The 27,146-nt window shown below is 55.1% G+C and overlaps 1 protein-coding gene across 1 annotated transcript in view; it reads left to right on the top strand.

Annotated features, from left to right (window-relative positions):
• Window positions 1–25,484, top strand: part of DHRS3 (dehydrogenase/reductase 3) — a 38,738-nt gene extending 13,254 nt beyond the window's left edge. The window contains exons 2-6 of the mRNA XM_049618058.1: window positions 16,631–16,774; window positions 17,475–17,594; window positions 17,959–18,197; window positions 22,730–22,855; window positions 25,037–25,484. Of these exons, the coding sequence (XP_049474015.1) occupies window positions 16,631–16,774; window positions 17,475–17,594; window positions 17,959–18,197; window positions 22,730–22,855; window positions 25,037–25,121 (714 nt within the window). The 3' untranslated portion in view covers window positions 25,122–25,484. The remainder of the gene's footprint in view (window positions 1–16,630; window positions 16,775–17,474; window positions 17,595–17,958; window positions 18,198–22,729; window positions 22,856–25,036) is intronic.
• Window positions 25,485–27,146: the final 1,662 nt, after the last annotated feature.

A 27,146-nucleotide genomic window follows, 5' to 3' on the forward strand; every position in this document is an offset into this window, starting at 1 on the left:
CTCGGGGAGTTTGTATCTCAAAGAGGCAAAATGAGCAGCCAGTCAAGGTGGCCTCGCAGGTTGTCAACACTTTCTTCGTGACCTTTTCTAGAAGACTGAAGGCTGCTATGATAGGAGAGTAAAGGAAGTCCCTTTGCGGGGTCACTGTTCATCGTGGTGGTTTCCTGGGTGTGAGAAGCCCAGTTCTCCCTCCTTTCTGGCCACAGGCAGGTGAGCAGAAGGGAGCCCATACTGGGTCCTTCCAGGGTGGGAAGAAGGGTCTCTGGGGAACTTCTAGAACTCCCAGGACCAGGGTCCTTTTAGAGCCCAGCCAGCCAGCACAGCATGCTCCGACCCTCTCGGGCCCCACAGCAGGTTATCCTGGGCAGCTGGGGCCAGCGTGACCACAAAGGGCAGCGCGACCTTACAGCAGGCAAGCAGTCCTGCCAGACACCCCCACGTGACATCAGGCCACCCTTGGCTCCCGCGCCTCACGTCCTCACCTCTCACTTGGCACAGAAGGGCTCCCGCCTCACCTCTCCAGGCCACTTCCCTATGAGCACCCAGCAGAGGGCAGGGGAATGGGTGGGGGTCCTCCAGCCCGGAGCACAGGGGCCACCCTGCACCCCTCTGAGGGCTCACGCCTCCTTGGCTGGCGGCTCCACTGACCTGGTTTTGGGGCCACCTCTTGGACCTCCGTGTTGGGCGGGGTATGTGCGTGTGTTTGCACGACACACACGTGAGCTCCCGCGTGCTGGGCACGCATACCCGCATTGGCTTCTTGGCCCTGTTCCAGGAGCCAGTAGAGAACAGTGGTTCAGATTTTGAGCTCGGAAACCTCAAACCAAAGTTCTTCCACTTACTTTGCCGAGTGACCCCGGGCAAGCTTCTAGACCTCTCTGAGCCTCAGTTTCCTCATCTGTAAAAGGAGGACTCAATGAGATAACGTGTAGAAGTCCTGAGCACAAAACAGGCCTTCAGTATGTGTTGGCCCCGGGGGTGCGGCCGAGGATCGTGTTTGACTATTCACTCCAACCCGTCTCGTACCCCCTCTACAAAAGCACTTATGACCGGTTTGTTTGAAGCCGGGGAGGGTAGGTTAGATGGGGAGGGGCTGCTGTGCCACCGACAGCCCACACACTTTGGGGCAGACAGACTCGAGTTTCAATCCCAGCTCCTCGGGCCGGAGACCTTGGCCAAGTTCCTCAACCTCTCTGCAGGAGCTTCCGGTGGCTGTGCTAACACACGGCCACGCGCTCAGTGGCTTAAAACAGCATACGCTTAGGCTCTTAGAGTTCTGGAGGTCGGAAGCCCGGCACAGGTCTCCCCGGGCTAAAGTCGAGGTATCGGGGCTGCATTGCTTCTGCAGGCTCTAGGGGATCACCTATTTCCCTGCGCTCACAGCCTTTAGGGGCACCTGTGTCCCTTGGCTGGTGGCCCCTTCCTCTGTCTCCAAAGCCAGCGGCTGCCATGCTTCCTCACAACTTCCTCTTTCTCCCTTCTTCTGGCCCCACTTGTCAACTTGTAAGGCCCCCTTGCGATTATACAGGGCCCACCTGGATAATCCAGGATAATCTTTCTATTTTAAAGTCAGTTGATTAGCAAATTTAATTCCATCTGCAACCCTAATCCCCCTTTCCCTTGCAAGGTAACACCTTCACAAATTCTGGGGATTAGGGCCCGGTGTCCTGGGGAAGCTTTCTCATCTGCAAAGTGACAGTGCTAATCCCAGCCTCCCAGGGCCTTTGGGAGGATTCCAGGAGATGGTCCAGCATGCCGGGCAGGGGCTCAGAAAATGCTGGTTGGATCTGCCCTGAGCACCTGCTGAATACAAAGCTCTGTTTCAGGTGCCATCCAGAGTCACCAAGGATGGGAGATGTCACAGTTCCTGCCACAGAGCGGCTGGTATTGTGATGAGGGCAGTAGGACATCACCAGGGAAGGTTTGTCCTTGGAGAGCAGAATGGAAAAACAGGGACTTTTACTGACCCTGTGCTGGGGGAGCAGCTGCTCCTGGGTCAAACCAGAAGGCTTCCTAATGGGGGCAGATTTGATAGGAGGGAAGGGCACACAGGGGACTCTCCTAGGTCACAGGGCCCAGGTGGACATTACACAGAAAACAACACAAGGCCGCCTGGGTGGCTCAGTCGGTTAAGCCTCCAACTCCTGGTTTGGGCTCAGGTCATGATCTCACTTTGTGACTTCGAGCCCCACATCGGGCTCCGTACTGGCAGCACAGAGCCTGCTTGGGATTCTCTCTCTCCTCCTCTTTCTGCCCCTCCCCTGCTCTCTCTGTCTCTCTCAAAGTAAATAAATAACAACTTTTTAAAAATAATTAAAAAAGAAAAAAAAACAAAACAAAACACAAGGTTCTGGGTTCCAGCCTCAGTCTAGCTGGGAAAATGGACCAGAGGCCCTCAGTAACGTATATGGTGTGATGGGTGCCTGATGAGCAAACCATGATGGGAGTCAGCTATGGGCCCAGCGTAGGGCTTCCAACCAGTCTGTGACTTTGCTGTCAATGCAGCTCTTCCTGTGCACTAGGTGACTTACAGGGACCATCTGAGAGGTAGGAACTGTTCCTGTCCTCATTTTTTAAATGAGCAGAATAAGGCTCAGAGACGTTAAATATTTGCCTAACATCACACAGCACGAATAGTTGTGGGATTTGAAGCCAGGCAGTCTTGCTTCTGCGGAAGGAAGGCTGGCAGTGGCTCGGCCTGGGGTCTAAGGCGAGACATCAAGGAGGAGGTGGAGGCCACAGAAAGAAAACATCCCAGGCGAAGGGGAAGTGCGTGTCTGGAAAATGGGAGAGGCGGTTGGGCTGGCTAGAACAGAAGTGTGAGTAGCGTGATGGGAGATGGTAAAGGGCGACACCTCACAGTACTTGGTGGCCACAGACTGGATTGAAAGAGCACTAGGGAGCCAAAGAGGAGCTTCTACAGGGTGCAGGACCAGACCGGGTTCCTGGAAGGTGAGGGAAGCCTGGTTTTCCAGCAGAATTTTCCTCTTTCTGCAGGGCTGGTGCTGAAGGGAATCCCCTCATGGCCCAGCATCCGGGCCAGGCAAGAACCTTGAAGGTTTGCTCCCAGCATCCTCTCGCCTTTGCTGAGCAGGCCGATTCCCGCTGCAAAACGTCCCACTGCTTCCCCAAATCCCCCAGCCCTCCAGGCCCAGATCCCCAGCCTGATAGCATGACGCCAGCCAGCCGGAAGGGTCAACTCCATGGCGTTTGACCTTCCTCCTGCAGAGATCAGACCGATTCCTAATTAATGGCCTGTAGGATAGATAGTTACCTTGGCACAGCTTGCAAGTAATTTAAAGCTTGTCCTCAGGAGGCCGGGCCATAAATAATGCTTAATTAGCCGGAGGTCTTCCTGGGACACACCAGCTGTGTGTTATTGGGCACACCAGCTCAGGGACCCCCGGATGCCTGGTTGGGATAGGAAGGGGATGGTGAAAGAATCACCCCTCCCCCAGTGAAAAATCAGTCTTGTCTTTCCCAAAACAACAGCTATAGTCTCACCTCCACCAGCAGAAGTGTTACCAGGGTTGGGGTCCCGGCTCAGCTACTCCTGGCCAGGCCCTTGACATTTCTAGGACCTCGGTGCCCCATCTATAAGATGGCCCAATAGCTCAGGGCCATGGCCCCTTGAGGACTTGCTTAAATGTATAGATCAAATTAAGAGGAGGGTGGGGAAAAAGGACTTTGGAGACTTTGGATTTAGGAACTGAGGCTAGGGGATTATAGACCTCACTGAAGCACCTTAGACAAGCTCTTGAATAAATCCTAGAGCACTGGGGACCACTGTGACACGATTGTTTTCACCGCTAAACCTAATACGCTTCTGTACTGACTGCTTTTGGTTTTTTTGCATGTGTAGAGTGGGTGTGTAGGCAACTGTGAATCAGCTAGCTGTCGTCAGCCGTCTGTTGGGATGTGCTGTCCATTCTGCATCGTGCAGTGGGTCTGTTGGGGCCATGTTTCCCGCTGTCCAGGGCAGGAGGGGAAGGCACGTGACCTGGCATTCCGTGCCTCTGGGTATGGCTCTAGAGCCCGGTCCATGTAAAGGCCCCGCCCGGCTTCCTCGTGCGAGGCCTGCGGGCCATACTTCATCCGTCCCGAGATCCCCTTCAAGACACATTATCACCGGTTTCACAGGGGAGGCAAAATGATTTCATTCGTTCACTCACATGCTCAGCAGGCACCTGACGACCATGCCAGGTGCTGGGAATTCATCCCGAGAGCCTATGCTAGAAAGTGTGTGTTGGGGGGGGGGGCGGGCAAGAAATAACTTAAAATTTCAGATAGCGGCAAAATGCTGTAAAGACAATAAAACAGGTGATGGGAGGGAGAGAGATTTAAATATTAACTTCGGTGACAGGGAAGCTGGAATTGGCTCTGGTGTTAGACGGTGCCTTGTTGCATTCCTGGGCTGCTTTTTAAAGATCTGTAGTCATTTCTTCTTTAACCCCCCAGTCGCCACAAGGACTTGAATTAGTGGGGTCCAAAGAGGGGAGTCAGTGTGGCGGCTCCTTGGGGCCAGGGGACCATTTGCCCATATGTCCCCAAAGCCCTGGCCACTCACAGGAAATCCAGAAGGCAAGTTTGGTAGGTGGCTGAGGAGAGAGGGCCTGCTTGGGTTCCTTTCTGTGTCTCCAGGTTCTGCATCGGGCCCCGGATCTGAAGGCTTCAAGCCAGCCCCAGGAGACTGGTGAGGCTTTCGTGCACTTTTGACCTTCCCACAGCGGCACAGGGAGGCCAGTTTTGATTCTTCCCACTTCCCGGGGGGTGGGGGTGGGAGGGACGGTAATGCCCAGAGATGCCAAGTGACTCATCCAAAAGTCACACAGCAAATCAACTCCAGAGCACGGTGCTGGCCTGCCGGCCCCAGCCAGGCTGCCTGCCATTCCCAAGGGCAGTTCAGACACCTGGGCTGCCGAGGGTGTGCGGGCCAGGGCCGTTCTGGGAGCCGCCTGGAACAAACGGTGGTCCCCTGCCTGGTGGAGGCGGGCAGCCGGCGGGACACGCTGGCATCTGCTCACACCTGGAGGAAGGGCCCCCAGCACCCCAGCACTTCTGCTTCCGTGAAGAGGGATGAGCTTCCCAGAAAGCCGAGCTCAAAGGCAGGCACTTCCTCAGTCTGTTGGGCAGAAAGCCCAGAGCTGACCCCAGAGGCTCAGCCCTCGGTTTTGAAAACCCCCTCCCGCCCCGAGAGGCAGGGGATGGGGTCCCCAGCGGAGAGGCTGACCCCAGATGGGTGGACGCCGCCAGCCCCCGGGGACGCTCCGGAGGAGGGAGGCCGCGCTCCAGCTGGGCCCGTGCCTGCCAGGGGGGCGGCGGAGGGTTCACGCTGCGGCCAGCAGACTGGCTGCGTGTTGCAATGTCTGGTGGCGTTTGCAGCATCCTGTCCGTGTGTGCAGCTGGGGTAACCTCAGGCCGGCGCGGAGGAGCGTGTGTGGCGCGCAGGCCTCGCGGCCTGGAGGCTGCTGGCACCTTGCATCTCATTTACAGCTCCGGGTTCAGCCGCGGGCCAGCGGCGCCCGTGACGTCACGCCGTTTGTTTACCGCGGGGAGGAAGCGCGGGCGGGCCCGGCGGCGGCCGGAGGGGCACCCCTTCCAGCCCCCGCGCGCGCGCCGCGACCCCAGCCCCAGCCCGCCCCTCCTCCCCACCTCCCCTGCCCCCTCCCTCTCTGCGTCCCTCCCCGCACCCCCAACCTCAGCCTGGCCCTCCTCCCCACGTCCCCCGCCCCTTCCCATCCGCACCCCAACCCGTCCCCGGCCCGGTCCCTACCTACCCCGCCCCCCGCCCTGCTCCGCCCCCTCCCCAGCCGCGCTCCGGACACCTCCCTGAAGCCCGCCCCCTCCACATCTACCTCCCAGCCCTCTTCCCTACCCTCTCCCTTCCTTTTCCGTCAGCCAAACGGGATCCCAGCCCGATCCCCACCCAGGACTCCAGCCCAGCCCTGCCCCACCCCCTCCTGGGACCCCCGCGGGCCCCCACCCTCCGCCCGCCCCTGGGCCCGCTTTCAGAAAGACTTCCTGGAGCCTCCTGCCAGACCCGTTGAGGTTTCGCCCGGCGGCTTCTCCTTGCCACCCCCTCACCCCATCATGTGAGCGCAGACTCGCCTCCCTGCACGGAGCAGGCTGCGGCGGCTCATTTCGCTGTCAGGGGCGGTGTTGGGATGGCCGGCGCTTTGTTATTGGAAACTGGGGTGTTTACCGGCGGCGCGCTAGGTGGGTAGCCGGCCAAGGGCGCGCTAGGTGGGCAGCTGGCCTGCTTGGCCGGCATCCAGGCACCCTCTTCCTGGGGAGGCGGCCCTCGCCACCTGGAACCGTTTCCTCACTCTCCACCACCCCTCCCCCTCGCTTTGCCTGAGCCCAGTGTTCTGGATGCTGAAGGGACCTGGGGATCGAAGTCAGGACCTTTCTCTTCCTCCGAACCTGGGACTTGCCAAAGCCGACCTTCCCTGGAGAGGGAGGCTCAGAGGCTCAGTGCAGGACCACTGTTCTACCATTGTCTCAGACCCAACCCTTTGGGGTCCTCTTGGAACCCCTCTTCCTCTGGCTGCCCAGTCCTGAACCCTCCTCTTCCAGAAACTTCACCCGACTGCCCCATCTGCCTCAAGTGTCACCCGCCTATAGAGCAGCTCCTGACAGGCCCCCCCTGCACCGCCCTGGTTCCCACTCCCATTCCCAACCTCCAAATCCCGCAGTCAGAACCCGTTCCAGAAGCCAAGTCAAAAGTGATCATTTCTGTGGTGACAACCCTCTGAAGGGTTTCCAGTCTCATTGGGAATGGAATTCCATGCCCCCCCCCCCCCCCCCACTCCTTACAGCTGCAGTGCTCAACTTCGTGTCTGCCACCTGGCCTCCCTGCTGTACCCCAACACCCTGAGCTCATTCCCACCCCAGGACCTTTGCACTGGCTGCTCCCTCTGCCTGGAAGGCTCTTGCCCCAGATATCTGCATCCCTCCTTCCTTGACTTCCCTCAAGTTTGCCCAAATGTTATCCTATCAGAAAGGCTTCCCCTGTCCCCCCTTCCAAGTAAATACCACTCCCACCCGGGGATCATTCCATCCAGCCTCCCCCCTACAAAGCTTCCCTCTCCTTCCGTGCACTTTTGGCCACCTTTATATATTGTGTTTGTTCCTATGTTCGTTGTTCCCCCATCTCCCCCGTACACTCGTGAGAGCAAATGCCAGGAGAGTGGAAAGAACTTTCCTGCCGTATTCCAGAGCTTCCAGCACTGCCTGGCATGCGGTCACCACTCAGGAAGCCCCCTTGAATGTGTGAGCGAGCGAGTGAGTCAGGACAGGGAGCAGTGAAAGAGCTTGGCTTTGGGGTCTAGGTTGAAGCTGCTTTGAAACTTCTGGTTGCACAGCCTGCACGAATTACTTAGCCTGTCTGAGCTTCATTCACGCACGGCACTTATGGTCCCATTTCTCAGAATGGTGATGCTGGAGATGCGCACCATGCTGGAGAGTGGCCTGTAACCGCTGGCTCTCCTCCCCTTCTTGGCACCTGCATCTCAAGGTCACCTGGTGTTCTCTGCAACGGCCCGGGCCGGGAGGGAGGTCCAGATGCGGGAATGGGGGCAAAGGTCATGAGGTGTCCGCTAGCAATTCTGGCCTGAGTTTTCCCACTCCTGGGTTTTGCCAAGTGTGGTCTACGGGTGGACAGAAGGAGGTGCAGCCCTTGGGCCGGGCTTGTAGGCTGTTAGTGTTTGTGAAAAGAAACATCAGCCCCTGAGTTTCGGGCTGGAAGTGAGAAGCTGTTCTGCTCTTCCTTAGAGGCAGCCTTTGAGATAGTTTCCCTTTAAGGAGGTTTTCCCAGTGGTCCTGGAACCAAAAAGATTCACAAGAATCACACCCTGGGGTGAGATGGGGACTTAGCCCAGTTGTCCTACTTGGTTTCTGAATAGTTGCTGAAGACATGGCTCTTGGCAGGTGAAAGTGTTAGGGGTGTGTGTGTGTGTGTGTGAGTCGCGGGGTGGGGGGCGCAGTGCCCCTATCCTCATGGACGTAAGGCTTCCATTGTTGGAGGGAGATGTGTGTCCGAGAAGAGATCTGGAAAGTCAGAAAGCAAGGACGTGCACAAAGATGTTTATGGCGTCTTCGTTCATTGCTGTCAAAACTGGCAACCAAGAGGCCCTCCATTAAGTGAACAGATAAATAAACTGAAACATTCAAGCAATGAGATCCTATTCAGCACTAAGAGGAAATGAGCCATCAAGCCACGAAAACACACGGAGGCACCCTAAATGTACATACTAAGTGCGAGAAACCAGTCTGAAAAGACCATATACTGTGATTCCAACTGTATGGCATTCTGGAAAAGGCATAGGGACCTTACGCGTGTCAGTGTGGGTTCATCAGTTGTAACAAGTGTACCACTCTGATGGGGGGCGTTGTAGCCGGGGAGGCTGTGCCTGAGGGGGTGCAGGGGACATGTAGGGACTCTCTGTACCTTCTGCTCCATTTTGCTGTGAACCTAAAACTGTTAAAAAAAAAAAAAAGCCTCTAGTGGCCCTATGTTATTTATGGATCAAATACATATTCTTGGTCCCAGAGGTCAAGGGTGTAACTGGACTCTACCTGAACCTGTCCATGCTGCCACCCTCTCCTGGGGACTCCACTCCACCAGCTCCAAGATGGCCTAGCCTTCTTCCTTCCTTTCTCCTGGACCACACTTACATGGCTGCCCCCTGGAAGGGCTCTCCCCTCTTTTCTCTGTGTGTCTCTTTTCTGTCTCTTATAAGGACACCTGTCATTGGATTTAGGGTCCACCCTAATCCAGGGTGATCTCATCTCAGGATCCTTAACTTAACTCATTACATCTGCAAAGACCCTTTTTCCAAATAAGGTCACACGCATGGGTATCAGGGATTAGGAATTGGACGTAATTTCTTGGGGAGGGGGGGCACAAGTCAAGCTGTTATGCCCCTCTGCGGGCAGTAGTGAGGACCTCATCTACAGTGCCTAGAGCAGGGCCTGGCACACAGCGAACGCCCGAGAAACGTTAGCAGTGGCAGCGGTGAGTCCCGTTCTCCTTGCCCGCTGGGAGAACCAGGGATGCTCCTGGCACACCCCTTCCCCCAACCCCCCCTCCCCGACTGCCCCGGCCACTGTGCTGACCTATGCTCAGGGACAGTGGGTCCTGTCCTCACCTATTCTCCCACCTCAGCCTCTAAAGGCCCCCGGTAGCCTCGCAAAGTGTTGAGGATCATTACTGTCACCCATGTGGCGCATAGTTGGTCAGCAGGGCCATGTGCTACACGGTCACAGGGCAGCGGCTTCCCGGGAGGTGGACACCTTGCCGTCCAGCCCTTGTCATGTGGTGTGCACTCGGTGACAGCTGTGCAGTGCATACATGTGGCCCTTTATGGGGCCACTTGGCTCTTTGCTCTGCAGGTGAAGTTCGGCAGCCAAGTGCACAGGAGTGGGCATCAGACCCGGCGGGTTGGAGTTCCGGCTCTACCGTTACCAGCCGAGTCATTTCGGGCGTATCACACAGCCCCTCCGTGCCTCAGTTTCCTCATTTTCGGATTGGGCCTGGGGCCCCCCTCCTAGAGCTGCCAGAGGGCTGGGTGGGGACCTGCAGCAGGTGTCCGCATGATGCTCGTGGTTCTCCCCGTGGCTCCCACGGGCCAGTTCCAGGCGGACCTCAGCGGGAGGAAGTCTCTGTCCGGCTCCAGGCTGTGGTCAGGGACTCGTGGGAGGAGGACACTGCTGCCTGATCTAATCTGAGGAGCTTCCTAACAGTCCGCTCCAACAGCTGAGCCAGCGGTAGCCAGAACATCCTGGGCAGGCCCAAACAAGGAGCGAAGCCAGCGCGAGCCTGCCCTGCCTGTCACTCGGGCAGCTCGGCAGCACGGGGACAGGAAGGGGGAGCCGCCCCTGGCCTGAGCCCCCAGCAAGGAGGCCCTGTGCCTTTGCCCCCTCTGACCCGCTGGGGTCACACATCAGCGGGGGGGGGGGGGGGACACAGACAGCGAACCGGAGGCTATGCAAAGGGCAGGGTGCAAACGGGTGCATGTTGAGGGCAGAAACGGGGCTCTCGGGGAAGGGGGGGAGGTGGGAAGATTAGAAAATCTGATATGTCTCGAGGGGGTATCCCATCACTGTCATGGATTCTGAAGGGTTGTCTTTGAAAGACAAGGTGGGCTGCTTGCCTGTTGGGGGTGACCGCCCAGCGCTCCCAATGGGCGAGAGCTGGAGGCAGCCGGTTGGGGTTCATTCCTAGAAAAAAAAAAAAAAAAGCTTCCGTTCCGGAGAAGAAAGGGCTAAGGATCCAGAGCAGTAGTATTCAAACTTCGTTTTATTTTTTTAGCAACGGAATCTGTATAGAAATGGCTGTTCTAAAAGACGAATAAAAGTGACAGTGCTCTGAATGACCTGGGGGGGGGGGGAGCGGGGACCGTCCACCAAGCCTCCCACCCCTCAGCAGTCCTGGAGGCTCCTCGCTAGATTCCCCAGGGTTCCCAGAGCTCAGCGGGAACACCTGTCTCCGGAAATCCTTAGACGGTTTTGACACTGGCCTCCACCTTCGTGGGCCCAGGACTGTGGACAAAGGAGGGTCTTGTAAGTCGAGTGGAAGGATGGAAATGGAGAGGTCTCTAAGATTCTGCGGTGCTGCCCCAGTTGAGGCTGTGTCTAGAAGCAAGGCAATGAAGCCCCGGTCTTCCAGGCATCTGTCACCCCGATGACCCCAGTTTTATGGGGGGAGAGTGGGATCTTCTGCGAGCAGAGATCTATTTATGTTCCTGAGTTAATAATAAGAATAATAATAATAGCGAGAGTTTGTCATGTCCTTTCTTCATCTTCCCAACCACCCTTTGAAATTCATAACCTTAATTTATACAGAGGTTCAGTGGGTGTCTCAGTTCGTGTAACTTCTGAGGGGTAGATCAGAGAACTGAGCCCAGCAGTCTCTGGCTCCTGAGCCTGTGTTCTCAGCCACTCTTCTCAAAAGATAGGGGGTCTCTTTTTGGAAACAGGCAGGACTGTGAAAGAGAAGAGAGCTTAAAATTTAACTTCCGCTGGACAGCACGTGTCCGTGCTCCCAGCGTCACCAACCCGCACCCCTTGCGGGCCACACGAAGCTCTGAGAATGGATTTTTATGAACGTCCTCCCGCTGGAGGTGCTAAGAGTGGAGGAGAGCTGTGCACCCTCAAAACCGTGACCCTCTCGCCCACCCCCCTTCCCTGCCATGGTTTGGGGTCTCTGGTGGGTATTTTCTTCCTTCTGGGAAACCAACTCAGCATCGCTTCGCTCCAAGACATGGGACCCATGAGACATGAGCTGTTCTGCCAAAGACCTTCCGAGGGACTTAGATCTTTCCGGGGCCGCCGATTATAAACAGATGCTCCTCCTGGGATCCGCCCGGAGACCACCCAGCTCACGTCACTGGGGAGGGGGACTGTGCTCTCTGCAGCTGAACTCCAGCAATGAATGCCAAGTGCAGGCCTGCATGCAAGCATCTCTGGGCAAAGAAGGCAAGGCTGGGTGGAGAAGAGTCACTCACTGTTCTCTGGCCAGCAGATTTTTTCTAGAGACCTCCCTGGGCCAATGTCATGTGACAGTGTTAGTTGGCTTTTACTCTTGCTGGGTGCTGAGGTTACCAGATGGATAGAATGGATGGGATTCCCCAGAGGACCTTGCAAGCTTGCGGGGGAGGCAGGGGTGTTCACGCACAAAGATCAGTGTTGGCAGTTGGGCATGCGAGTCTCGGGTCACACTGCACTGCACCAGTGGTGTGACCCTGGAAGAGTCATTTTACCTGTCTGAGCCTCACCTGCAAAATGGACAGAGTAACCATACCCACTCATGGAATTGTAAGGATGAAAGGAGAAAACACACGGAGGGTACCCAGCCTATGGAAAGTGCTCACTAGATACTTGCTGTTGTGTCATGATGTTGTTATTGTGGATTATTGTGTGTTATTGAGGGATAGAAGGAGCAGCCAGAGAAGCTTCACAACCAAGGGGGCATTCAAGCAGGGTTCCGCAGGATGAATAGGAGTCCACAAGTAGGCTTGGCATTTAAAGCAAAGGAGAACAGCGTGCTGGGCACTAGGTAGGGTCACAGGGAACTCGGAATGAATGACATTTATCCAGGAGACAAGATGTAGATGGGAAATGGCGAGGACAGCACACTGGGGGCCAAGTTCAGCATGTGGTGCGTGAGTGTCAACCTGTAACCGTGAGCTTCCTCGCTCATCCTCACGATGGGGAGAGAGATCCAAACAGACAGCCACCTCGTGCTGGGTGGGAGCCCCAAAGGGGCAGAGCCAGGGACCTGGGGAGCAGGCAGGGCTTGGACCCGCGGACCTCTGACCTCTGGCCTCATGGTCTCCTCAGCTGTGAGAAGTGGGTAACAGTGGCCTTCAACTCTGGGGCTTCTCGGGCTCAGGCTGGCTGGAGCTGCGGTGAGGGCAGCTTTGAGGGAGAGAAGGGCAGGGACCCTGGGCCGGACAGGGCGGCTGTGGCCTGAGAGGGGCCGGATGTCTTGGTCCCCTTCCCTCCATGCAGCCTGAAGGACAGGAGCTAACCGTTGGCCCCAGAGAGGCTGGGAGGCCGCCAGTGTGGAGTCACCCTGAACTGTCATTTTATCAACCAGGCCTAAGAGTGAATCCCGGGCCCGCTGGCCCTCACCAGCTGCTCCCTGTCCTGGGAGTTTATTCAGAGGAGGCCGGCTGGGGTTCCACGGGCTCGTCAATCTGCCCCTTCCTCTCCTGTTCACCCCACGCCCCTCTCAGACCCCTGCCTCCTGCCTGCCTGTCCTCTCCTCCGTTCTGACACCGGGTGGGACTCTTGTCCTGTCAGCTGTCCGGAGTCACCCCCAGGTGACTCCGGGCAGGGACCGTGTGGGCAGACCTGCTGGGCTGAATCTGCCAGTTTCCTGGTCAGCAACTCTGGGTCCCCAGAGGGGTCCAGGCAGGGCACTGGAGAAGGAGAAGCCAGCAAGGCGCAGGTGAAGCCCTCCCATCCCCAGAGGACCTGCCGGTGACCACCAGTGAGGCACCCATGCATGGCCCTGAGCCTCTTTTTCCATCTGAGAGTAACCCCTTGCCCCCTTCAAGGGTCTCAACCTCAGACTTGACTCTTCACATCACAGCACAGCCCCAGGATGGTTTTGAGGCACTGGGGAAATCTGGGTCTCACTGAATCTTGGTCCAAGCAGACTCTGTGTTGAGGGTTCTAGGACCTTCGTGGCTCCATCAAGGAGGATGGGGTGGTCTCAGCCTTCATACCTCCTCCCTGCCCGTCCCACCTGTGGCAGGTGAACTGTCATGCATTCACCCAGCAAACAGCATGTGCCGTGCTGGGCCCTAGAATATGAAAATGAACAAGCCAGGATTGAGGGCCCTCAGGGGCTCCCAGCCCAGTGGGGTTGGGGGGGGGGGGGGGGGCGGGCAGCAAGCAGCCCTGTCATTGTACCCAGGGAGAGCTGGAGGCTCTGAGCACAGAGCATGAGGAAGCCAGCCCACCAGGGCATCCTCAACAGACCCCGAAAAGGAAATGGCCCCGCCTGGGTGTATCCCCTGCCCACGGGAAATGAGTGGACACAGCGTTCCCTTTGCCCCCCTTTCCCCCAGTCCCTGTTTCCCTCTTCAGGGCTTTCTTCCAACCACATGGACAGTCCTGGCCTCCCTGGTTTCCTGATGGCTGGTTTCCTGGGCAGACCGGAGGCGGGGTTAGACCCAACCCTCCTTGCCCTACCTGAGAATTGAGGGGGGGGGGGGCAGGAAGAGTTAGTTAATCCGGCCAGGAGTCCCTGGTGCCCCTTCTGCTGGCACCCCATGCACACCTGTGTGTGCTGAGAAGCAACCCAAGGTTCCCAGAATACAGGCCTGCTATGTGTACTGCCGCTCCAGACCCTCTGAGGTGCTCGCTTGTGCTCCTAGGACCCCTGCACCTGCCAACACCCACCCCAGCTTTACACTTCCCTTCTCTTTCCACTTGTCCCGAAATTCTCAGAGTCCTCAGAGGCACTGCCTTCTGCCAGACCCTAGGGAACGGTGCAAACCCCATGACCCTGTTCCCCATAGGAGCTGGAGGTGGGATAGGGTTGAGCAGGGACTAGGGGAGGAGAAAAGAGGCCAAAGATCACCTTCACCTCAGGCTGACATAGTCAGAATTAGATGGAGGGTGGTTGGATGGTGGGAGAGGGGTGAGTAGAAGGAAGAAAAGAGAGGTGGATGGATGGATGGATGGATGGATGGAAGAGAGGGAGGGAAGAATGGATTGGGTAGGTAGATGGATGGATGGATGGGAGGGAGGGAGGAAGGGAAGAAGGATGGATTGGATGGGTAGATGGATGGATGGATGAGTGAATGGATGGATGGATGGATGGATGGACAGATAGGCAGATGGGGTAACAAGGGAGGATGGAAAGAAACTTGGGTGACAAGGACTACAAGGCAAGGGTGAGGTTTGGTGGAGTGGAGGATGCTTACACCCAATTGCCTTCCCACAAGAGATGGTTTTTTTCTTCTTCCTGAAGTGAATCTCCCTGCCTCCCCTGAAGGAACACACTCTAAGTCTGTTTTTAGTTCAATAGACAAGAAAGTGTCCCTTGGAGACTGTCTAATTGCAGTCCGTTTGCCCTTAAAGGACTTTTGTGGTCATGGAGAGCCACTGATGGAATCCTTCCTTGTAAAACACTTCCTGTATTTTAAGACTTAATTATAAGAAATAAAGCGGTTGGACTAGGTGGGGTCTTCAAACTGGCCTTCCCAGGGATGTTTCAGGGGTTGAAAAAACACTTTTATTTTCTTTTAAAAAATATTTCAGGGGCGCCTGGGTGGCTCAGTTGGTTAGGCGTCTGACTCTTGAGTTTGGCTCAGGTCATGACCTCATAGCTTGTGAGATCGAGCCCCATGTTGGGCTCTACGCTGATAGCACAGAGCCTGCTTGGGATTCTCTCTCTCCCTCTGCCCCTCCCCACTCTGTCTCTCTCTTTCTCTCTCTCTCAAAATAAATAAACATTTTTTGTAAATTTTCAAAAGTGTCTAAAGCACTAGTAGAAAAAGCGGGTCTGTTGGAGACCACTAGCTCTTTTTGTCTTCTTTCCTAATAAGATAAAGCCCATTGCTTTATTCAGGTGATTTGTACATTCCAGAAAGTTTGGGGGTGGGGGAGCACACCAGGTCTTTTTTGTATCCCTCCAGCTACTCCCTTTGGGACCCTTTCTGCTTAAGTGAAAGTGCTGAGATTTTAAGGTGTACAGTTGATAAAACCGTTCCCACCACCAACTAGTCCGTGTGACTTTTCTCTCTACTGTGTCACAGAGCAGACTGGAGAAATCCATCGGGTTCTGGGCTGGTGTGATTGGAGCCACTTCTGTAGCCTTCACTTGAAAACGCTTGCTTACCCAACACGGCCTTCCTGTTCTCGTTAGTTTCTTCTAGAGGGAAAAATCTGTGGTTGGACCTGGAATGTCTTCCTTGTGAAGAAACCTAGCTTCACACACGGGGTACCATGTTGGGTTTCATTTTTCAAGGAAGAGTTTCATTGACAATTTTAGAAGGAAGAAATGAAAATAGAAACCCATTAGACTAATCCCTGGGAAAACCCCATCTCTTCTTTTTTCCGATGCCTTCCAGCCCCTGCCTCTATTGCCTTGTGCTGCCAGAGCTGAATTTTATTAAGGTTCTTAGTTCCCTGTCTTCCAACCCTTTTACCGACGGGGGCCTCTCTGGACCCAGGGACACATCATGTCATGGGGAGGTGGGTTGTTCTCGCTGGGGTCAAGGTTGAGAGTGAACCAGCCTTCTCTTCTGAGCCTTTTATGGCCAGCCATTCATAAGTCTGTCCAACACTGTTAGGAGTCCATTCATTGGCCCCACCAGGGTCTCCTCCTAGTGCAATGGGTCCCACACTTATTGCCTGTGGGGACGGCAGCATTTCTTCCTCAGTGGGAGCCTGGGTGCCTCTCTTCGTGCCCTCCTTCCCAGTGGGGCCACAGCTAGGTGGGGAGTCCACTTCACCTCTGTGGGCCTCATGGCCAAGACCTTCCAGTCCATTCTGGAGGCTGGTGCTCATAAACCTGGCTCAAGACCTTCTGGGTGGGAAGGCCAGCTTGTTCCTGAGAACATTCTGGAACACCATACAGGAGTGCTGTCACTCCAGACTGTGTAGGGTAACTAGAATCTGTTGGTGGGAGGCGTCCTGTGGAAAGGAATGTGTAAGAAAGACTTGTGTGGGAGCCCGGGTGACTCAGTTGGTTCAGTGTCCTCGGTTCAGGTCATGATCTCGCAGTCTGTGAGTTCTGGCCCCGTGTCGGGCTCTGTGCTGACAGCTCAGAGCCTGGAGCCTGCTTCACATTCTGTGTCTCCCTCTCTCGCTGCCCCTCCCCCACTCATGTTCGGTCTCTGTCTCTCTCTCAAAAATAAATAAACATTAAGAGAGACTTGTAAATAATGCATCCATCGACTGGTCGTAAATGGGCTCAGTAACTGTCCGTTCGGTTCAGAAAGTCATACTGTTAATGTGCTTGGCGTGCTGTCGTTGGATGCAATCGGGGAGGCTAGCTACTTGGCTTGCCAATTACTCGGGCAAATTGCTGAATTTCCATTGCCCACCATTGAATTACGATGGGTCATTTAATCACCACCTGTTTGGTGTTGCCATCCTCTCCTTCCAGATCGTTCTCTGGGGCCGGACTGAGAAATGCCTGAAAGAGACGACAGAGGAGATTCGGCAGATGGGCACCGAGTGCCACTACTTCATCTGTGATGTAGGCAACCGGGAGGAGGTATACCAGACGGCCAAAGCTGTCCGGGAGAAGGTAAGTGCCCAGGAGGGTCTGTCCCGGGTTCGGCTGGACACAAGACACAACAGCCAAAGAGAACATTCTCTCACCTGCCTGGCCTGGGAGAGAGCGTTGCGAATGGCAAAATGGCTGTTTTCGGGGCATGTCTGGGGACTGTCCCGGAAGCTGGCCCAAGCTGTGTGTGCATGTCCGTGTGCGTGAGTGTATACGTGCATGCGTGTGTGTGTGTGTGTGTGTGTGCGTGTGTTCTTTGGGGCAGGGATTAGGTGTGTGGCTTGATTACATAACAGAAGTAATCACCTGTTGTCCCCTTTGGAAGAAACCTTGTGAGTTTCTGGGGGGCAAAAGTCCCATCGCCCTCTGGGAGGATCCTTCTCCTGACTCCAGCCATCTGTTCGCGGTGAACGTGTCAGTGAGCTCCACAAGAGCAAAACCCATCCTGTTTGCTATCTAGCCCGTGGTGAATGTGAAGTGCTTCTGTGTAGCAATAACCTCGTTTATCGTAAACAGGCTGTGTGCCACGAAGTATTTCTGACCCTCAGATCAACCCCGGTACGGCCATCAGCTCCATCTCACAAATCCAGACTGAGGCTCAGAGAGATGATGTGGCTGTCCAGGGGCACACAGCCGGTGTCGAGGGGGCAGGCCCCGCCCCTGTGGGTGCAGGCCACCGGGACCGGCTGCCCTAACAGCCCCGCGGCCCCCTTGCCCACAGGTGGGCGACATCACCATCCTGGTGAACAATGCTGCCGTGGTCCACGGGAAGAGCCTGATGGACAGTGACGATGACGCCCTTCTCAAGTCCCAGCACATCAACACCCTGGGCCAGTTCTGGGTAAGGGCCGTCCTGGGCCACAGCCGGCCCTGGGCGTGACAGTGACGTGTTCCTGCCCTCCCGGCTGCTGTAGGGGGGTGGGGAGAGGCTCGCCGGGGCTTGGGCTCAGGCCAGGGGGATGTCGGGAGGCAAGGTGGCCAGGTAAGAGCAGTGACCACCCAGCCCCAGGAGACATCTGGACGCACGGAAACGCGGAGCTCGGTGCCCTGCGGTGGGCGGGCCTCGGCCCCCTCCCCTCCCATCCCAGGAGAGCTCAGTCATGGAGCGGTGCCTGTGCCCGGGGTGGTCGTGCTCCCCAGAAGAGGTTTCAGAGGGGCCGCTGGAGCCCACGGCAGCTCCACACTGACCTCCCACCCACCCTCAGACCACCAAGGCCTTCCTGCCGCGCATGCTGGAGCTGCAGAACGGCCACATCGTGTGTCTCAACTCCGTGCTGGCGCTGTCTGCCATCCCTGGTGCCATCGACTACTGCACGTCCAAAGCCTCGGCCTTCGCCTTCATGGAGAGCCTGACCCTGGGGCTGCTGGACTGTCCAGGAGTCAGTGCCACCACCGTGCTGCCCTTCCACACCAGCACCGAGATGTTCCAGGGTATGAGGGTCAGGTCAGTGAGCGGGGGACTCCCCTCCCTTAAGCCAAGTCCCACAGCGGATCGGACCAGGGACGTGCTTAGTATGCACAGAGAGAGCTAAAATTTAAAAATACCGCGGAAGCCCCTTCTGTTTGGCTTTGTGGTCTCATACCCGATTCTCTATGTGCGAGGCGGTGGGACACTGTAGTGGCTTAGGGTCTTGCTTCTCAGGTCAGGGAGCTCTTACAAAGTATCAGTGCACATGCACGCAGTGGAATACTCCCCGAGAGAACAGTGTTAACACACGAACAGCATGGATCAATCTCAAAAGTATCACGTTGAGCAAAAGAAGCCAGACGCTTTAAAAGAGTGCCTTCCGCATGAAGGCATTACAGGAACCTCTAGCACAGGCAAAACCAGGCCAAGGTGATAGACATTAGAATAGTGGCCATCTCTGGAGGGGCGGGGACATAGCCTGGGAGGAAGCACAAAGGAACTTTCTAGAATATTTTAAAATGCTCTCTCTTCCCAATCCAAGTGGCAGTTACATAGGTAAAAATTAATCATGCCACACACTTAAGATTTCAACTTTTTATGCAAATTATGTGCATAATTATATGTATTCAAATTATAGCTCAATTTAAAGAAAGACTGAAGCCCAACCCCCTGTCCCCAGGCCAATGGGACTCCAGGGGAATGGGAACTATTGGTTGAGAGCTCATGCTTTGGAGCCAGCCACCTGTGGGGCTGACTCACTTATACCTGTATTGTACCATCTGACCCTGGGTCCAATTAGTTCCCACTGTAGCCTTCGTTGCTCATCGGTAAAACAGGAAGGTGAGTGGGGTGGCTGGGTGGCTCAGTCCGTTGAGTGCCCGACTTTGGCTCGGGTCGTGATCTCACAGCTCATGAATTCGAGCCCCACATCGGGCTTGCTGCTGTCAGCGCAGAGCCCCATCGAGCCCACTCTGGATCCTCTGTCCCCCTGTCTCTCTGTCCCTTCCCTGCTCATGCTCTCTCTCTCAAAAATAAGTAAACGTTAAAATAAAATAAAACGGGACGATGAGGATGTCCACGTCTAGGGTTCTGTGATAAGGATAAAAAGGGATCTGGCATGGAACACTGCATGTGTCTATAGTAAGTCCCCAGTAACGGTGCTCTAATGATGTACAGTCATGAAGGGGCACAAAGTTAGAGACAGGTGACAATGGGGAATTATCCAACAGCTACTTTCCTTGCTTTTGCAATGCAGCATATAATAACAGATTTGCCTTCTAAATTATACACAACAGGTTCTTCCACACACGAAGATGGTGTGGAGGTTCACCGTGAGAATTTAATGAGACAGCTGGTGGAAAGCATTTAGCACAGCACGAGCCATGTGGGAATCAGTCCCCCTTGGTTGTTGTTATTGAGACTGGTTTGGTCATCCCTCCTTCTCTACACTTGTGAAATCTTGAGCCAGTCTTGCTACCTCTGTATGCTTTACTTTGCTCATCTGTAAAACAGTGGAAATAATATTTCCCTCGGGGATCTTTGGGAGGATTACAAATAATACATGTGAGGCATCTGGTGCAAAGCCCGGCATGCTAGATGGTCAGTAATGAACGGCTGCTCTTTTTGTCCTTAACTGACAGTGAACATCTCCATGAACGCAGATGTGATTAATCTTCCTATCAGATCATACCTTTCGTGTGCCACGGAAATCCACATTTCCACCTGGCTCACATGCAGATGATCACGGATTCTGTATTTAGAGGAGGTGGGATTAATGATCGTGGATGTTCCCTATTGGCTTGCCGGCCCCCCCATACCACTTTGGGCCAGTTTCTTTTCTTCTGGGTATACAGGAGGTGCTCAGTAAATGCCTATTGGACGGAAGAGCAGCAGGGGCAATCCTGGGTTTCAGGTGGGCCCCGGGGCACAGAAGTAAGTAGGCAGGACGTCAGCAGACCTCTCGCGTGGTGTTCCTGTCTCATCTTCTGGCCGCTTCCTCTCTATCACTTCAAGGAAAGGCGACATTTTTCTACAGTGGTTCAGAGGTTGGGCCCAAACAGCCAAGGACCAAATCACAGCTGTGTGTGACCTTGGACAGGTGACTCAGCTTTTCTATGCCTTGGTTTCATCTTTAAGAAGGGATTGAAAGTGTACTCCCTTCTTCACAGCTTAGCTGAGCTCCTAGATGTGACTCACCTAGCCTGCCTGGCACGTAGTAAGCACTAGGGGAAGGTTAGTTACCTGTGGTTGTGCAGGCGAGCCCCGAGGTTTGGGGGGAAGGGTCATAAAAGGATGACTGATGTGTAAACAACTTCCATTCCCTAAAAGAAAAGAAAGAAAGAAAGAAAGAAAGAAAGAAGAGAAGAGAAGCATTGGTTTCCTGTCCAACCATGATTAACAGCTTCCCAGCATTAAAGGGAGGTAGAGACAGATGTTTAGGACAAAACTGATGGGTTTTCTGGCAAGAACGGCCATGTAGGTGCTGTTGTTTGCAAGTTACTATTTATTGATCTTGTTTGTCCCAGCCACAACAGCCACTTTACAAACGCTGCTACACGTGGCCCTCAGCAACCCCGTGAGGGAGCTCTTGTCCGCACTTCACAGACATGGGAACTGAGGCTCAGAGGAGCGCAGCTACTTGCCCAGGGCCACACAGATGGACATGGGCCGAACTCGCTTATTCCGCAAGTCTGCACGGCCTCCGTGGGAGTAACAGCTCCCTATATACCCATCCCACCCACCAGGAGGGAAAGGAGAAAGTCCCTCCAGCAGACGCGCCGGCCTCCTCTGTCAGGCTCCCCTGCAGGGGTCTTACTAGGAAGGGCCCCCCCGTCCCCACAGAGCTTGGCCCTATCCATCCTGTCTTCCCTTCCCCTGCGTAGCAAGTAGGCAGGGCCCTGGTCATGGCTGGAAAACCAGACTGTCCGCCATGTCTGTAGGGCTCGTCAACACGTTCATCTGTGCAGGCTCCTGGTGGCCGTCCTTCCAGACTGCAGGGCTGTGAGCACCTTAGCTGCACATTAAGATAGCAGAGGAAGCTTGTGGCCAGGAGGGTGTGGGGGGAGATCCGCGGGTTCTCTGAGACCAACCGGGCCCGTGCTGGGGTCCCAAGAGTTGCCTTTGCCCAAGGTGACATCAGCTCCAAGAGATTCATCACCCTAAGTGCTCCTGGTACCTGAGCACAAGCACTTCGTGGGATCAAGGTCAGCCCTGCGCCTACAGGCCCACCAAGGATGGGAGGACAAGCTGCAAGTGAGGAGGGGGACAGAGCTTTGGCCCGGGGCTCATGCTGGCCTGGCTTGAGCCCTTAGTGCCCCACCATCTCCCCAGAGCCTCAGCTCCCTTCTCTATGAATTGGAGCGAACGGTGCCTGTTGGATTTAGCTCAGGCCTGACAGGGAGCATCGTCACTGTGCGGGGCTCAGGTCAGAGGCCTCTGAACACGCACGAGAAAGCTCCCTGGCGCCCGCTTATTCAATCATTCATTCATTTACCAACCCCGTGGAAGGCACTCTGTAAACACTTGACCAGCTCAGTGAATCAATGAATCAAGGAGGGGACCAGCCAGCGGGGCAGGGAAGGGCATTCCCAGCAGACCCCCACCTCCAGACAGGCCGAGCAGGGCACATTCGGGGGCAGCAAGTTGTTCCGGGTTCATCGGTTCAGCAAAGCGTTTATTGAGCACCCACTATATGCCAGGCACTGCACACCGGGGGCTAAAACAGGGAGCAAGACCGACCAGACCTCTGCCCTTGTGGCACTCACAGTCTGACAGGGGAGACAGGCCACGCACAAGCAAACAAGCAGACAGGCAAGGCCACGTGGTAAATGAGGTCAAGGAAATTAGCAGGGGGAGGAGATCAGAGGCCACCCAGAGAGGATGGGCCGAGAACCCTCCCCAGTGGGACAGCTGGCGAAAGGCCCTGAGATGGCAGGGAGCTGAAGCGACAGAAACAGAAAGGTTGGCCTGGATTTCGGGAGAAGAGTGACAAGGGAGAGAGGTCAGGCAGTGGGCAGGGCCCAGGACAGTGCTGGAAGAGGGTCTGAGCCAGGCAGCAGCAGGATCTGAGTGACATGTTCGTACTTTTTTTAATGTTTACTTATCTTGAGAGAGAGAGAGCGTGCAGGGGAGGGGCAGAGAGAGGGAGAGAATCCCAAGCAGGCTCCACACTGTCAGTGCAGATCCCAACATGGGGCTCAAGCTCATGAACCATGAGATCATGACCTGAACCAAAATCAAGAGTCGGATGCCTGACCGACTGAGCCACCCGGGCGCCCCTGGGTGACATTTTAAAAGACATTTCAAAGGAAGCATTTTGAAGAATGGTTCCCAGGGGGTGGGCTACAAGACCTCCATTCTCCAGGCGAGACCCACTGGGAAGAAGGGGAAGGAGGAACTCCCGACATTTCTGGGGAAGCAGGCAGGGGCGGGGAGAATATTCCAAAGGGGACTCGAGTCTCCCAAACAGGAAAAGCCAGAGGGACGGCCCATGGATGTTAGCCACGGAGATGGTCAGCAGAAGTGCGTGCTTCTCTAGGAGAAACCCATATTGTCTCTTCCTGTACCAGGTTCCCCAACCTCTTCCCCCCGCTGAAGCCGGAGACTGTGGCCCGGAGGACGGTGGAAGCCGTGCAGCTGAATCAGGCCCTCCTCCTTCTCCCGTGGACGATGCATGCCCTCATTATCTTGAAAAGGTACGGGCTGGGGGAGAAAGTTCTGGGTCACGTTCACGCTGGCTGTTTCCCCTTCCGCTGGTGAATGCTGGCGGGGAAGAGGCGGCAGGAGGAGAAAATACACATGTGATCGATTACTCATGTCTGCTGTGGGCAGGAAAACCAGCGGTGGTGAACTGTGTCCCAGGGACTTCCCACACTTCGTAGGGAGCAGTGGTTCTCAAAAGCGTTGGTCTCAGGACTCCTTTACGATCTTAACAATTAGAAGAACCCAGGGACCTTTTTTGATCTATTATTAGTAACTGTATGAGAAATTAAAACTGAGAAAAATTGTTACAACATTTATGTATGTGTTTAGATTTAAAATATTGATTGATTGATAGGTAGCGGTAATAAATCCATACCTTGTTATAAATATGATATTTTTATAAAAAGTGTATTTTCCAAAAAATATGGAGTAGGAAGAATGGTGTTGTTTTGCATTTTGGGGAAGTTCTTTCTCTATTGCCTGACTTAATTGAAGACAACTGGATTTCTTATATCTGCTTCTGATTTTAATCGGCTATGATGTCACATGTCACGGAGCCTCCAGAAAACTCAGCTGCACGCTGTGAGAGAAGAGCGTGTGAAGGCAAATATGTCTTGGGGTTATTACAAAACCAGTTGAACCTCTGAAGAGATTTCGGGTACCCCCCCCCAAGGGTTCCTGGGCCACACTTTGAGAACCATTGTTCCCGAGACCAGTACTTGGCCCCCGTGTTCAGGAAGTTCAATCTAATGGGGGGAAACAGGGTTTGCAATGTTTGGGACTCACAGAAACGCCCCAGGACTAGTCAGGTGGGAGGTACCAGAACAGACTACCTCAGGAGGTAGGCTTTCAAGAAGAGATCATCTTCCTTCAGAATTGGCCCAGCATCACATTTCCTAGAACTTTCTAGACTTTGAGCAGCACACCCTGCCCATCCTGGTCCCACAATGAAGGGGCCATTCTAGGTGCCCAGCTGCACACAGGGTGTCAGGGAGAGCTTCGACCCTGGAGCCCCAGCGACCGTGGACCCTGGTTCCTCTGGGCCTCCAGCCATCTGCCACCTCGAACCCCCAGCTCACCGACCCCTCTGACCTGAAAGGCCTTTCCGGGAAGTGAAGCGCCCGAGTACCTTCATCAGACATCAGCTCCCAGGAACGCAGGCTCCCCTCTGGCTGTGTGTCTACAGCTGAGGATTGGCTCCAGCCGCGGGCCCAGAAGCTTCCTCATCGGGCCACATCTTTGCCTCCCTTAGTGCATCCTGACTGAGGCTCTGACATGCCCTTGGCTGCCTCTGGGAGCCCCTAGGAGGGTAGAGCCTCATGTCCTCACCAGGATGGGGCTGCCATCCCCCCCCCCCCGACCTTGGGGAGCTTCTTAGAAGCCTTTCTGAACATTCTAGGAAAAAGCTGGTTTGTCTAGAACATCTCAGTGCTTTCCACGGTAAGCCCGCAGCCTACATTTCCTGTTCTATCTTCCACTAGTTTTCCACCTCCCACCCCCAACCCCTGCACCGCACCCCCTTGTCACTTTCCCCAAGAGAAACCTTTACAAGCTCCACTCCAGAACAACCACGCCCCCAGGGAGACTTCCAAATTGCTCTGGCTGGAAGTGAGCCTTTCCCATCCCGCACCTGGGGTGGTCCAGGGCCCTTCAACTTGATTCAGCAAATGGACTGGGGCCCTATCTATGCCAAGCCCCACACTGCAGGCCAGGATCAGAGATGAGGTATCTTCCAGGCATGGGTTTGCCAAGGAAACAACGAGGACCACCACCACCCCCCCCCCCGCCCCAGGGCCCGTTGGGGAAGCACAGGGGCTTGGGAAGCCCAAGGAGAGACCTGGGGGTGAATCTGGGAAGTTTCCCTGGAGGAGGTGGTAACTGCCTCACTCCTCAATCCCACACAGCAAATATTTGTTGAATGAGTGGCTCGTGGAGGGAATTGATCTCCCAGATACCTATTGGCTCCAAAATGCTAAGAATGTGGTTTTGAAAGTTTGTTTCTACCAGCCACCTTTACCTTTACCTCAGAAACATTGTTTATCCACTTACTTGAAAGCCCTTCCTTGTGGCTTGGAGAGAGGGCTGGGGCGGCTTATGGGAACCATTGCTCTACTATGACCTGGTGGCTGGTGCCCCCACTGACCCTCTTCTTTTCTCCCTCCCCACTCCCCCAGCATACTACCACAGGCTGCACTGGAGGAGATCCACAAATTCTCAGGAACCTATACCTGCATGAACACTTTCAAAGGGAGGACATAAAGGCAGGATGCAGAGACATGCTTGAAAGCCACGGAACCTGAGGGGGCCATGGCACGTGGGCACACCCCCATGCGCCTGTCCCTTGGCACACTTCTGCTGGGTGAGTGGGACTTTTCCTGTCCCCAGGAAGAATCCGGGTGAACCCCCAGGCCAGCCCCAGGACCTTTGCACAGGACTGATGGGCGTAACTCTGACCCCCATGGGGAGGCAAGAAACCAGCCAGCAGCCACCTTGACACTTTCATACATTTCTAATTGTGTAGAGTTTATTGTTAAATTGCTTCTCGAGTCTAACCAGCCTTAGCAGTGTGTATAGACTGTTTCCAGGAGGGTCTATACCCAGATGCTCTTTTCTTTGCAAAATCCACCCATCCTCAGCTTGTGCAAACTGGTTGTATGGCAGGAATGATAAATAAAGAGATGGTTTTTGCGAGTTCTTTTGTTGAAATCCCTGAACCCCTGGTCCTTGCCATTCGGGAAGGGACTGATCCCAACCACAAAACGCCATCTTTTAAAAGACAGTTGTTCTGCTTGGGGTCCCCAGCTGCCAGGAGTGGAGCGGGTGAGAAGAGGGCAGAGGTGGCGAAAGGTATTGGAGCCCGAGCCTGGGGTATACGGTTCCTTGCGGCTTCCGCCAGGCCCCTCCCAACAGCCATGAGTTGGGGGACACTTTGCACCCCCATCCAGTTCCCTGATACGACCTTAACGAACTGGTCTGCAGAGAGCTGCCTTCTGCTCTGCCACAGCCCCGCCAGCACAAAGCAACCAACTCAGGAGAGAACCAGTCCTTAGTGAGTACCCACTGTCTACTGAGCATGACTGGGTACTGAGAGGGCAATGTTGCTGAGAGGCCAAAATTCTGAAGACCACCATCATTAAGACCAGTGTTAGGAGGGTGCTACATGCCCCTGACCCAGATTGGACCTCAGGGGATAGACGTGAAATAGCAAAGGGGCACCTGGGTGGCTCAGTCGGTTAAGCGTCCAACTTCACCTCAGGTCATGATCTCGCAGTTTGTGGGTTCGAGCCCCGCGTCGGGCTCTGGGCTGACGGCTCGGAGCCTGGAGCCTGCTTCGGATTCTGTGTCTCCCTCTCTCTCTGCCCCTCCCCTGGTCACGCTCTCTCTCTCCTTGAAAAATAAATAAGCATTAAAAGAAGAAGAAGCGGAATGGCAAAGAGTGAGGAGGTTTGGAATGGCACAACAGACCCGGGCTCAACGGGGAAAATCACGGCCAAGGAGACGTGGGGAGAGCCGCCCCATGGTTCGCCTGGTGTATGCTCTTCCCTGCTGCAGCAAGCTTAGTAAACCTGACCTTGGCAGGGGCACAGGTGGACAATGGCCTCCGTGCACACGGCTCTTGCTGGTGGGTGGCCAGGTGCAGGGAGGGGCACAGGCAGTGGTTCCCCAGAGGTGAAGCCGGTCACAGGCCACGAGTCCAATGGAAGAGCCTCCCACGTGCCGTGTAAGGCCAGCGATTCCACACAACTCACGTTAGCAGATTAATCTCGGAGCTCAGACTGTTGTCAGATCTGTGTGCAGGAACGCCAAGTCATGGTCACATCCGCGGCTCGTGTAGTACCTGCCAAGTGGCCGCCAAGTCAAGGGCATCACATTCTAACGGTTAATTATCCATTGCACCAGGCAGCAGCTCTCGGGAAGCCCTTCCAGCAGCCACGATGTGTATCAGCCAGGATATGACCCCAGGTGTCATCCCTTCAACAACGGAGGCTTGTCTTAGGATCGCCACTTGTCCTTCAAGGGTGGCTACAGCTCTGCTCTGTGTCCTCTTTGCGCTGGGAGCCTGGCCGAGAGAGGAGCCAACATCTGGGACGATGTCTTGTGGCAGAGGTAGTAGACACGCCTGGCCACCCGGCATCGGCTCTGAAAGTTTCTGCCTGGAAACAAGGGATGTCACTTCTGCTCACAGCTCATTGGCCAGAACCGGTCACGTGGTCCAGACGGCCGTGGGTGTGGCTGGCCATACAATCCCGTGGAGGAGTGGTCCGTAATTTTGAACTATTATGC

The sequence above is a fragment of the Panthera uncia genome (assembly GCF_023721935.1).
Source record: "Panthera uncia isolate 11264 chromosome C1 unlocalized genomic scaffold, Puncia_PCG_1.0 HiC_scaffold_4, whole genome shotgun sequence".
Taxonomy (NCBI): Eukaryota; Metazoa; Chordata; class Mammalia; order Carnivora; family Felidae; genus Panthera; species Panthera uncia.